The sequence below is a fragment of the Molossus molossus genome, unplaced genomic scaffold, assembly GCF_014108415.1.
Source record: "Molossus molossus isolate mMolMol1 unplaced genomic scaffold, mMolMol1.p scaffold_m16_p_7, whole genome shotgun sequence".
Lineage (NCBI taxonomy): Eukaryota > Metazoa > Chordata > Mammalia > Chiroptera > Molossidae > Molossus > Molossus molossus.
Window position 1 is genome coordinate 80,825,579 of NW_023425401.1, and position 14,330 is coordinate 80,839,908.

Genomic DNA, 14,330 nt, shown 5'->3' on the forward strand with positions numbered 1-14,330 from the left:
TTTATTAGCCAAGAATGAGTTTGAAAAGAGAAGATATGAAATGGTTTAGGAAGATATGACTAAACCAGGGAAATATTTAATTGCTGGAAAGCATGCTAATCCACTTCTGGCAACTTAAGACAAGTGAGACAAGACAGTATGGCCTTCCTTTTTCCTTTAGTCACATTCAGTGGCTCAGGGCAGACAAGTTTAGATGGGAGTTTTACTAGGACTGTGGTTTAGGCAGACAAGTAAGAAAAAGGGGAAGGGCAAACATATTGAAGGTCTATGGATGGGAGTGATGATAATGATTAACCATGGGATTTCATCTAGTTAAGTAGGTAAGTGAGGTCAGAGTGGAATGGCCAAGGTCAGTGAAAGGTGGCAGAATTAATGAAGTGACTTTAGATGGAATGAGTTGGAAGAATTTTGGGTGTTTTGAGATGAAACTAAGCTGGAATATGAGAGATAGTTTTCAAAAGTATATTTGAAATTGAAATTATGGATGGATCTCAGTGATTGTTAGAGACCGGTTTTATCATGGCAATGAAGCTGGCGAGAGGCTGGAAGACAAGATCACAGGAGGAGATCCATCCCAATGACAAGGAAGGTAAATCTGTTCGCAGGAGTTGAAGCCATTATGTCTATCCTTGACAGAGAAGGGGCTATTCATAAGAAAGTTGTTGGGTTTACACCCAAAAGCTGGTCCAATAAGTAGACTGACTGTAGCAGTCAGTTTAAGATTTTAAGTTAGATTCTGGGTCTGGGCGCCCCTGAGACTGGGTGCCAAAGCCAGCTTCTCCAGGACACGAGCATTGTGAGGCACTTGGCCCAGCACTTTTCTTGTCACAGACCCACTTCCGGTCTCCGGCCGCTCGGTCTCCCGGACTGCGGCGCAAACCTGGTTGGAGGGGCCCGCAAGCCTGGGGGTTGGCAGAGGGGCATACTGGGCGGTTAGGAGCCTCAGGGACGTCTTGGCTTGACTGAAGGACTGTCTCCTGTCATCATGAAGAAGTTTTTCACCTTCTGGAGAGGGAATGGTGAGCCCCACAGCTTCTTGTCATGCCAGACCAAAGGGCGGGCCAGTACTGGTGCCCCCGCAACGCCTGGCTACAACCTTCGAAATAAGGATTTGAAGAAACTTCATAAAGCTGCAGTAGCCGGGGATTTGGAAAAGATGAAGTACTTGCTGCTCAGGAAACATGATGTGAACATTAGGGACAGAGAATACAGGTGACCAGTGTGATGAAAGGCAGCGTGGATGGGAAGCTGGGACTTTTGGGACCACAGGGTCCCCTAACCAGGAATAGGACTTCTCTGGGTTACCCAAGTGGTTGTCACTCGGGGAATACCTTAGTGGAGAGGTCTGGTAGCCATCATATTTTTAAAAATGCCTTTGTGTCCTCTTTAATCCTCTCCACTGCTCCCATTGCTTTCAATCTCCTCTGGTTACTCCACCGTTTCCCAATCCTTTCTTTTTTTCTCTTTCCTATGGAGCATATTGTCCCCAGCCACCTAAGATTTGCCATATTACTAATGTAGTGACAGGAAAAGAGTAGAAATGACTTCCCAGAACAGTGGTTATTAAGACTGAGACTTTGAAACAGCAAAACAATGAACTCTTTCATGTGAATCATCTATGATTTTTTAAAATTGCAGAGTATCTTCAAAAATCCCATAAACTCCACTTACTGCAAAACCAAATTAATTTTATATATTAAGAAACAAAGATGTTATGTGCTTAGCATTAATAACAGAAAATATGTACTATCTGTGCACACCTTAACATCTTTTGTGGAGTTTTTAAGTTATAGAGCATGAAGGATGTCATCTTTCATCATAATTAACTGGAAACCATGGTTATAAAGATGATTTGTGTCATCTTGCTGAAGAGTTTTACCTCCTTTTTAACCAGAACAGAGTTATCTATATCTCTCCATTGAATTACTTCAATGAATTATTTTATTGAGGTCATTGATAACCTCAGTATGAACTCATTCAGTGGTCCATTTTCAGTCTTACCTGGCTGGCATCTTAGACAAGTACCTTACTTGCCCTATCAGTAGTATTTGAAATATTGTTTTGTCTTTCAGGACATTTGGTTTACCTAGCATTTCTCCTACTTCTGTGAATATTTTCTAGACTCCTTTGCTGATTTCTCCTCATCTTCCTGACTGGTAAAAATTTAAGGACTCAGACCTTGAAGTAATATTCTCATTCATACATATTTATTCTCTCTCTCTCTCCACATGCTTGGCGAAGATAGATTAGCTTTAAATATTTATATTCCAATCCTTTAAGCTTTTTATCTCCAGCTACATCTCTCCCCTGAACTCTAGATCCATATATATATATATATATATATATATATATATATATATACACACACACACTTCCATTTGGATATCTAATAGGCTGTGGTATGTTCCTAAATGTTCGATAATAGGCACTTGAAAGAATTGGGGAGGGTGGAGGGAGGAGAAGCCCTGATTTTAAGCTACCAATGTGATGTCAATAGGCTCTAATGATTTCTGAAAATTTAACAGTTGGCTTGTATGAGCCACTGCCTCCATCACATCGCTGAGCAGGCATCTCAAATATTCTCAAATTGCACTCCTGCTTTTCCTCCTCAGATCTGGTCTTCTCTTTCTACAAATGCCAGGTTCTTTTTTCAGTTGTTTAGGCCAGAAACCCCAGAGTAATTCTTTTTTTTTTAATCCTCACCGATAATATTTTTGCATTTATCTTCAGACAGAGCGGGAGGGAGAAAGAGAGAGAGAAAAACATTGATGTGAGGGAGGCACATTGACTGGTTGCCACCCACATGAACCGGGGCTGGGGACAAACTGCAACCAAGGTATGTGTCCTTACTGGAAACCGAACCCCTGCTTCTCTGGTCTGCGGGCTGATGCTCTAACAGCTGAGCCAAACCAGCCAGGGCCCCAGAATCATTCTTGACTCCTCTCATTATTTCACATTCTCCATCTGATTCAACAGCAAATCTTGCTGGCTCCAACTTCAAAATATAACAAAAATACAACCATTTATTGCTACTTCACAGTTACCACCCTAATAAAAGCCACCATCATGTCTTAACCAGAATTACTACAGTGGTCTCCTAACTAGTTTTCTGTCTTTTAACCTTTGCAGTTTATTCTCAATACAGTAGGTGGAATGATTGTATACAATATATGTCAAATGATGTCATTGTTTGCTTTAAGAACTTGCACTGACTTTTGATCTCACCCTCACCTGTTATTTTTCTGATCTTACCTACTACAACTCTGCCTTTCATTCATCTACAGCTACCCTGGCTTTGTTAGTGTTCTATAGAAATGCCAGAAATGCACCTAGGCCTTTGGACTTACTGTCCACTTTGCAAGGAGTGCTTTCCCCTCAGATATTCACATGGCTTTCTCTCTCACTTTCTTCAGGTTTTTATTTGTCACCTTATCAATGAGCGTTCTCTCTCTTTACTGACATTTCCTACCTTTCTTCCCTGCCTTATTTTTCTTTACAGCACTTAATTCTGTTTGGTGTACTTTGTATTTTAAGTTTTGTGTTTACCTCTTCTGCTACCTTGTATGTCCATAAGAGCAGGTATTTTGTTTATTTTGTTTCCTGATGTATCCTCATCATATAGAACTTTACCTTGCTGTAGTAAGAGCTTAATAATTTTTGATGAATGAATGCATACATCCATGCATAGATGCATATACTAATTTAAAGATACTATTCAGAAATAAAAGGATATCTCTTATTAATAAAAATGAATTCCTTATACATTCAACAATGTGGATGAATATCAAAGTGTCATGCTAAGGGAAAGAGGACAGACACAAAATAGTATACATTGAATAACTACATTTGTATAAATTCTTAAAAGGATAAAAGTTTAGCCAAAGAAAGAATATTAGTAGTTAGCTGGGGTTTCAGATGAGGAGGGGAGAAGAAGATTGGTTGTAAAAGAGTATGAGGGGACTTTTAGAATGATGGAAATTTTTTTATTATGTCTATGCTGGTGCTTATATGATTGTATATTGGTCAAAATTCATAAAATTTTATATATAAATTATACTATACCTCAATTAAGATAATAGCAGATCTCAAGCTGTATATTCTATTTGAATATTTGTGTGTGGAGAAAGAGAGATTGAGAATGAGAGAGATAAAATCTGAAAGAATACATACTTAAACTAAAATCACTATTTCTTAAGAAAAGATGAGATTTGGAGAGGGGGAATAGATGGGAATAGATAAAATGAGAATGGTCCCGGGGGACTTCTGTTTTGTCTTGCTTATTTCAAGAATACTGTGTCTAACAAGTTTAAAAATGTATAGGAGATATTTCATGTTTCTTATAGCTGTAAAATTTAATTACTTTATGGTTTTCAATAAAATGTCCATCAGATCATATGTAGTCTGACAGGTGAAAGTTCAATTTTAAATTAATGCTTTTAAGCCACACCATTCAGACCTAGATTAGATCTAAAATGCCCAGCCTAGAGTTGAAAATAATAATGATCTAGTATGAAATAGCCTCCTTGGTTACCTCTTCACTTACCCTGGATTTGGAGTTTTCATGAGGGTATTCTCATGATAAGACCTAGTTGAAGACTGCAACCATGTTCTGGTCCTGCACTCTGTATGAAATACAACATTTCATTTCCGCTTCCATAGTATGATCCCCACTTGACATCATCTAATCCATGCCTTTTATTACACTTGAATTAGAGATTTCTAGAATCTGACACAATTCTTCACCTGTCCACAATCTATACTGACAATTCTTTCACTGATATTTGAGAGAGTGAGAAACTTGGAGAAAACCAGACTTGAGTGAGACAAAATGATACTAGCTATCCTGAAACTTCAGAAATGAGCACTACACCTCATAGGAATTTAGATTTCTTGTAAGATAATACTATGAATTAAAAAGTCACAATATAAACTCAAGTCTTAGACTGGAAATCCAATACATTGATAAAAGAAAAGTTAGGAATTTTTGAGACATGCAATAATATTCTTGGTTTTAGAATGTTTCTCTAAGATATTTATAAATATATATTTTGTATTCTGTTTTAAAAATAGAAAGGTTTTTTTTTGGTGTGAAATTTGCTGAAAAACATGTGTAAACATTGGTAAATGACCATAACAAAAATATCATTTACTGCATACTCCAAATATTATTTCTGGAATTGAAAACAGTTAAATCTAAGACTTAAAATGAAATGTAAGCAAATGTTAAATCTGTATGCTCTTAAGACATTTTGTCATTTTAAACCCTGGCGGCTCATTTAATAAGATGCCAAATATTCCAAGAAAGAATCATTATAATACTATCTTGAAAGCTTGAGTAATATTGTAAATTATTTAATGTTTCATGCCTGATCAAGATAAATTAGTCTTGTTTTTACATTTTTTTGAGAAAGACCACAGAACTATATTGTTTGATACTTCCTTAACAAGCTAAAGCTTTTATAGTCGTTTCATTGTACTGAATTTGAGGCTGATTTCCTGTGTTCCTTGGGGCATACGGTTGGGTTCTGAGATTTTTAGAAAAGGTATCATTGTCACAGTGTGGTTTAGACTTCAATTAGAAGAGTGAAATTTATCCAGCAGGCATGCAGTAGCCACTTTGGGAAGACCTACTGGGACCTGCCCAAATTGCATCTACTTTTCTTGGAGCAGGGTTTTTTGTTTGTTTGTTTTTTGTTTTAGGGGGTGTTCTTCTTTTTTTTTTTTTTAATTAATAAGAAAAGAGAACTAGAGTTGGAAGGAGAGGTGGCTCTAAAGATTGAGTAAAAGCCACCTAAGTTCTTTGGGACTAAATTCTTGGGATATGTATAATAGTGGACGAAGGAGATAATCCGAATGTTTGCTAGGGTTTTCTAAGCTACTGCAAAGCCATTGGCCCTTTGGGTTGTGTGTTTGGGGCGAGGGCTGGATACACTTCCTATTACACAAGTAATAATTCAGTAAAAATCAATTATGATTAATGTAAATTTTGTTTAAATATAAATCAGTACATGAAGTAAATATCTTAATATATGATCCAGCATGTTCTTGAGTAGAGTAAGTATCTTCTCAAACTAAGATTTATTTCTAACTTTGTGTCATTTTATATTGCTATAGAACACCTTTGCACCTGGCCTGTGCTTATGGATATTCAAATATTGTATCTCTCTTAATTGAGAAACAATGCAAAATAAACCTCAGGGATCGTGAAAACAAATCTCCATTGACTAAGGTGTGTTAATTTTTCCTTTTCAATTGGAATGTTCTTTTCCTAGTTAACTTTTGTTGAATTTCATATTTTAAAATAAAATATTAAATATTCATTTAATATATTCTGAGTAGCAAATTGATTACTCATCTATTCTTATTGTATTGACAGGCAGTGCAGTGTAACAAGGAGAATTGTGCTACTATTCTTTTAGACCAAGGTGCAGACCCAAATCTGGTGGATTTAGATGGCAATACTGCTCTTCATTATGCTGTCTGTGGTCAAAGTATCTCATTAGTCAAACAACTGCTTGAACACAAAGCTAATCTTGAAGCACAAAATAAGGTAGTCTTCTATTTAAAACAACACATTATATTTTAGAAAGCTTATATTTTAGAAGGCAATGGAAGAAGGTATTCATTGCAGATAATTTATATCTATTGAAACACATGTTATATAAAGTATGAATTTTCCAAAATGAAATAGGAGACAAAGAGAACGAAATGATCAAATACTGATATGGTTTTTCTTTTTAAAAGCTTTTCTCCATTTTATTTCAAATTATAATCCTGACCGCCAAAGCAATATTACATATATCAGTGATGACTATTCAAAGGCCTATATCAAATGAGATCTATTTGATTTTCTTATAAATGAATGTTGTTAAGAATCATAAAGCCTGTATTTTTTTTATTTATATACTTATGAATAATGGTAAGAATAGAGTTGAATTAGAAAACCACTTATAATACTAAAAGTAATCCAAATACCCTAGTATGACATTATGGAAAACGTGAGTATTTTTTAAAGCTTCTTAGCACTTTAGTTCACTGATATTTTTTCTACATGACAGATAAAAATAAGTCCCAGCCTTGGAGGTTTAAATTAAACCCTATGAAAATTCAATTGTAACAATACTATGAAATATGAATGTATGATTTGCAATACTTATATTAAATGCTAAGTGCTTATTATTACTTAAATAATTTAGGCTCTTCTTACTGACAATTTGAATTAAGACTAAAGTTGAAACTTTAATTTTATTATTTTACTGTCCTAGTTCCAATTTATTTTCTTGGTCTTTGAAATCATATTTTGTTAAGTATCAAAACTTTTAAAAATTAAAATGTATATCAGAGGTTTCTTATAAGTAAACTTATATTTTAAACTAAACTTGGATCTAAAAAGCATTTAATGTTGGTACAATATTTTAAATAATCATTTTGAAATAATTTTTTTCAGGATGGGTGCACTCCACTTTTACTTGCCATTACTAAAAACAATGCAGAAATGGTAGAATTTCTTCTGAAGAGAGGGGCAGATGCGAATGCTTCAGATAAAAATCAAAGGTATAATTATTGCTAAATAAGAGCACATACCTACAGCAACCTAATGGGAAAAAAACACATATATATATATATGTGTATGTATATGTATAATGTATATATATACACCTGTTCATATATATATATACCTGTTCATATACATATATGTGTGTATATATATAATGTATGTTATTGTTGCTGTTGTTTATAAAAAATGATCTGGCCATATGATTTTGGACAAATTAGCTAGATTCTCCAGATCTGTTTACCTGTAAAATCAACATTTGAACAAATTGGTAAGTTATTATTATTATAATTTTTATCACGTTAGAATTGTAGGCTGAAACTCAATTTCTAAGTCCTGGATGTTGTAGTTAAATGAGGATAGGGGACCCAGAACCCCAGACATATCCCTCTATAGCACTTAGAGACATTTCCTTGAAAACCCTAGAGTTTCAGGAAGCATGTATTGAAAATCATCGAGCTAGCTGCTTCCTAGGGACCCTTTACATTTAGACTTCCAATATGATCTGAGATTGGCAGGTGTTTTTGAGCAGATGTTCCCCACTTACTACGCTGTTGCCCTGATTCTTTTTCTGATAGAAATTCTATACTTGAACAATGAATTTAAGATTAACTTTTTAAAAAAGTACAAGACATTTATTTTTAAGATCCATAAATAGACATTTATATCTCTTGTTCCAGAACAGCCCTTATGATTGCTCTAAGTGATGAACCAACAAGTTTAGTCAGTCTTCTTCTTCAGCGAAAAGTGGACCTATCTTGCCAAGATATTTATGGATTCACGGCTGAGGAATATGCTTCTTTTAATGGTTTTACTATGTAAGTGATACTGTGTATCTTTTAACAATTATATGGAATTCAATCATAAGAAAAGAAACATGAGCCCCAAAATGCAAAGTTGGAGTAGGCTCTGCAGTAAAGGTTTATGAGCTCTGGTCCTATGGATCTAAGTATCCTTGCTTTCACCTGTTTGTAGGATCCAATCAATATAATAACTATGGGTAGGCTGAATGTACAGATTAACTCCCAGTGGCACAGGAATTTAAAGAATGCTGGGACAGGGGATTCTAGCAACTAGTGACATAGCCATTATTAAAAATCTGGGCAACAGGGTTGGGCAAAACATAATTAATTCACAGAAGCTCCTTTAATTGAGTTACACATTAACAATGTAATAACTATATTCTCACGAACCCAAAAGATAATACTTTTTATGTATGATCATTTACTTCTTGTTAAAATTTTTTTCCCTTCATTAATTTTTAGAGAGAGAGAAAGGGAAAGGGAGAAAGAGAAACATAAATGAAAGAGAACATTGATTGACTGCCTCTAGCATGCTCCCCACTGGAGATTTGGCCCACAACCTGGGCATGTGCCCTGACCGGGAATTGAACTGGTGACCTCTCAGTGCATGAGTCAATACTCAACTACTAAACCACACCAGCTGGGCAATATTTTTTATTTTAATAGTAGATGAGAAAATATAATGCAATGTTCAAAAAAATTTTTTTCTGTTTTTGACCCTCTTTTATAATGGGGACTAAACTTTCTGTAATTATGACTTTGATTGCTTGAGTAGCTCTTACCTATCGACAATATTTAGCACATACATATCCTTTGCTTATTGGTACTATTTATTAGCTCTCTTTCATGGTACATAGGTTTTATGGCTTCTTAAGAATAGAAGCATAGAAAATGCTTCTCATATAGTTTTTGTTGTTGTTGTTGTTAATCCTCACCTGAGGATATTTTTTCCATTAATTTTTAGAGAGTGAAAGGGAAGGAGGGAGGAAGAAAGAAAGAGAGAGACAGAGAAACAGACAGACATTGGTTTGAGAGAGACACATGGATTGGTTGCCTCCCATAAATGCCTCAACTGTGGCCAGAGATTAAACCCACAACCCAGGTATGTGCTCTTGACTGAGAATCTAACCTGTGACCTGTTGGTGTGTGAGTTGATGCTCTAACCACTTAGCAACACCAGCAAGGGCTCTCATATAGTTTTTATTTTTAGTTTTAAAAAAAATAAGTGAAACTATGTCAAATGAGGGAATTATATTTAGATATTTATCTTACAGCTAGCTTTAATCTATATATTGCCTTATTCCTTTAAAAAAAATTTTTTTAAATTGATTTTTAAAGAGAGAGGACGGGAGAGGGAAAGAGAGATGGAAACATCGATGAGAGAGAACATCAGTCGGCCACCTCCTGCATGCCCCTGTGGGATTAGGCCCACAACCTGCGCATGTGCCCTGACTGGGAAATGAACTGGCGACCTCTTGGTGCAGGGTCAATGCTCAACCACTGAGCCACACTGGCTGGGCTTGCCTTATTTCTTTCACTGAAATTCGGAAACCATATACCTAATCATTACATAAAACTTAAAATTAGGTAACAATATTTGTAATAAATTTAAAATACCATGTATCTATTAAAATAATATTTTATATTTATTTTAAAAAATATAGTACTGGGATTCCAACATGGTGGTGGGCAGGACTAGAGTGAGGGTGAGAGTGTGAGCATGTGTGAAAGAGAGTGTTTATGTGTGCGAGTGTGGGTGGGCAGCTGCCTGTCCTTCAGGGAACCCAGAACAGGCCATTTGGGTGCTCCAGATGGAGGTAGCTGTGAGTAGAAGCAGCTATATAAAAATCAAGTGGAAATGAAGAATGACATGGCTGAAATAAAAAATACCCTGGAAAGATTAAATAGTAGATAAGAAAAACAGAAGACCAAATCAGTGAGTTAGAAGACAAGGTATAAAAACACCAATTTGAGCAGAAAAAGAAAAAGAAAAAAAAAAGGAGGAGAGTATAAGGAAGCTTTGGGAAGTATAAGGAAGTATTGAAATGTAACAACATTGGCATCATAGGGGTGCCAAATGGAGAAGAATCAGAGAAAAGAATAGCAAACCTGTTGAATAAATAATGCCTACAAACTTCTCTAGCCTGGTGAAGGAAAAAGTCACATAAATCCAGGAAACACAGAGAATCCAAGTCAAGATAAACCCAAAAAGACCCACCCCCAGACAAATAAATAATAATAAAAATGGCAAACACTAAAGGCAAAGAATGAATCCTAAAGGCAGCAAAAGAGAGATGGAAAGTTACCAACAGGGCAGCATCCATTAGAAACATACAGGCCAGATGAAAATGGCATGGTGTATACAAAATAATAACAAGTAAGGGACTGAATCCAAAACTACTCTATCCATCAAGGCAATCATTGAAAATTGAAGGGTAAATGAGGAGCTTCAAGACAAAAAAAGGGGGGCAGGGGGCTGAAGGAGTTTACTACCATAAAACAAACACTGCAAAAAATGCTAAAGGGACTGTAAGAAGGAGAAATATATAGGGAGTGAGAAACACAGGCATAAAAAATACAAATGGCAACAAATAAGTCCTATCAATAATAATCTTAAATATAAATGACTTAAATGTTCTAATCAAAAGATATGGGGTGGCTGAATAGATAAGAAAAAACAACCCATATATATGCTGTCTACAAGAGATCTACCTCAAAACAAAAGACTCACACAGGATGGAAATAAAGGGATGGGAAAAAATAATTTCAGCCCTGGCCGGTTTGACTCAGCGGTTAGAGCGTCGGCCTGCGGTACAGAGAGACCCGGGTTCAGTTGCCGCTAAGGGCACGTACCTCGGTTGCAGTTTGTCCCCGGCCCTGGTTGGTCGTACGGGTGGCAACCACTCGATGTGTCCCTTCACATCGATGTTTCTCTCTCTCTCTCTTCCTCTCTCTCCCTCCCGCTCTGTCTGAACAAAAAATGCAAAAAATGTCCTCGGGTGAGGATAAAAAATAATAATAATAATAATAATTTAATCTGAATAGAAATAAAAAAATCAGGGGTAGCAATACTCATATCTGATAAAAAAAAATACTTCAAAATGAAAGCCAGATCAAGACAAATAAGGCCACTACATAGTATTAAAAGAATCAATCCAATGAGAAGATATAACTCTGGTAAACATATATGCATCCAATATAGGAGCACTAAAATATATTTAAAAATTTCTGGAGTACTTCAAAGGTGAGAATGATTGCAATACAATCATAGCAGGGAATTATAACATCCTGCTGACATCACTAGATAGATCTTCTAGACAAAAACATTAGCAAGGAAATGGAGACCCTAAAGGACATACAAGATCAGATGGATTTAATTGATATTTGCAGATCATTTCACCCCAGAGCTGCAGAATATACATTGTTCTCAAGTACACATGGAACATTTTCAAAGATAGACCACATGTTAGTATACAAACTAAGTCTCTACAAGTTCAAAAAAAATGAAATCATATCAAGAATCCTCTTAGATCACAATGGCATTAAACTAGAAATCAATTACAATAAAAATACTTAAAATATTAAAACACATGGAGGCTAAATAGCATGTTATTAAACAATAAATGGGTTATCAATGAGATCAAGAAAGAAATGTAAAACTTTCTGGAAACTAAAAAAAAAAATAAACACAAAATCTATGCGACACAGCAAAGAAGTCCTAAGAGGGAAGTTTATAGCAATACAGGCCTACCTCAAGAAAGAAGAAACATTTCTAAAAACTATCTAACGCTACAACTTAAAGAATTAGAAAGAACAAAAAGAAAATCCCTCAGTAATTTGAAAGAAGGAAATAACAAAGATCAGAGTGGGACAAAATGACATTGAGACTAAAAAAACAATACAAAAGATGAGTGAAACCAAGTGCTTGTCCTTTGCAAAAGTAAGCAAGATTGGTCAACCTTTAGCCAGACTCACAGAGAAATAAAACAGAGAGAGAGGACCCAAATAATAATAATAATTAAAAAATCAGAAACAAAAGAGGTGAAGTAAAAACTGAAACCACAGAAATACAAAGGATTGTAAGAACATACTATGAACAATTATATACCAACAAATTGGACAACCTAGGTGAAATGGACAAATTTCTAGAATCATAGAATCTTGCATAACTCAACCAGGAAGAGTTAAAACATCTGCACACACCAATAACATCTCAGAAAATTGAAACAGTCATCAATAAACTCACAGCAAACAAAAACTCTTATTTGGTCAGATTCACAGGGGAGTTTTATCAAACATTCAAAGAATAACTAACACCTATTCCTTTCAAATTACTCCTAAAAATTCAAGAGGAAGGAAGACTGCCAAGCTCTTTTTATGATACTAGAATAATTCTAATTCCAAAACCAGATAAATACACTACAAAAAAAGAAAACTACAGGCCAATATCCCTGATGAACATAGATACCAAAATAGTCAACAAAATATTAGCAATTAGATCCAGCAATATATTAAAAAAATTATTCACCACGACCAAGTGGGATTTATTCCAGGGATGTAAAGGTGGTACAATATTCACAAATCAATAAATGTGACACCACATAAACTAAATGAAAGATAAAAAATCATATGGTCATATCAGTAAATGCTGAAACAGCATTTGACACAACCCAACACCCATTTTTGATAAAAACTGTCAGCAAAGTGAGAATAGAAGGACCATACCTCAATAGAGGCCATGTATGACAAACCTATAGCTAACATCATACTCAACAGGCAGAAACTAAAAGCATTTCCCTTAAGAACAGGAACAGGACAGGGATATCGGCTCTCACCACTCTCATTCACAAAGTACTGGAAGGCACTTTTTCTACCTTGCTAGTGACTTAGTTGTGACAGCAGAAAGAAGTGCCAGAGAATGAGAGTACATGAAGTAAAGACGGTGTCTGTTAATGGAGTTCACTTGAGAGGACACTTGAGGTCAGAGGCCAGTGTGTGACATACTTGGGAAGGCATTAGCTAAAGTCTAAGGTTTTGATTTGATAATTATGTATTGAATTGACTATTTATGAATGCTGATATTCATATATATTTTCTCTTTATGGATAGATATCATCATTTAATTGCTTATTATGAAAAGGAGAAGAAAGTTAAAACAATGTCTTTCTGAAGGTACAACCTTGGATGCTACATTTGATACAGAAGAACTGAAGGAAGGTTAGAGGATAAAAATGGAAGAAGTAATTTTCTTGTTGGTTATTTGTTTATCTTTTAGGAAGAAACACAGATTTCTCAAGAAATATTTTGTTTGAAATTGAAATTTTCTTCTATTTCGAGATGCTAAATATTTTTAAGAACTGTTCCTAAGAATATGTGTGACTAAAATATTCTGGCATTGTGTTGACTGAACATGTAATGTAAGATACACTGAATGATTAAGATAATTTTTTCCATAGTCTCTTGACTACCTATAGAAAACAAAATAAGTTTTTCATTACATATAGATTTTAGTAGATATTAATAAACTTTTATTCTAAAAACACTTCAGATAAGTACTTTGATGATAGATAATATAACATATACCTGATAATTACATAAAATTAAGCAGCAATATTTGTGATGAATTGAAAATACCATGCATATATTAAAATAAGTGTTGGTGTTCATTTAAAAGAATAAATATAGTTATTTAGGTCTTTAAACATGAGCTTTTTCTTGGTGAATATGTCTTACATTGGTAGTTTTTTATTGTTGAATAAAATAAAAATCTGTATAGTTATTCTTTGTATTCACCAGCAATCAAACTCCTACCTTATCCTTTACCTATGGTATAAAAAAAGAAAAACAGGTGGAGAGTGAACAGAAAGGGAGCCTGATGGTAACTGGATATCATATAAGTGTCAGAACTACTCAAACACTCCATGCCCTCAAGTCTATAGTGATGATATTTAGAACAGTATTTGGCCATATTG

The 14,330-nt window shown here is 35.0% G+C and overlaps 1 protein-coding gene across 1 annotated transcript; it reads left to right on the forward strand.

Annotated features, from left to right (window-relative positions):
- Positions 1-985: 985 nt before the first annotated feature.
- On the forward strand, positions 986-13,580 carry ANKRD7 (ankyrin repeat domain 7). The gene is given in 7 exon segments (XM_036246324.1): positions 986-1,212; positions 6,115-6,229; positions 6,377-6,550; positions 7,448-7,554; positions 8,236-8,373; positions 13,468-13,525; positions 13,527-13,580. Coding segments are annotated over 7 exon segments (873 nt in total).
- The last annotated feature ends 750 nt before the right edge of the window (positions 13,581-14,330 follow it).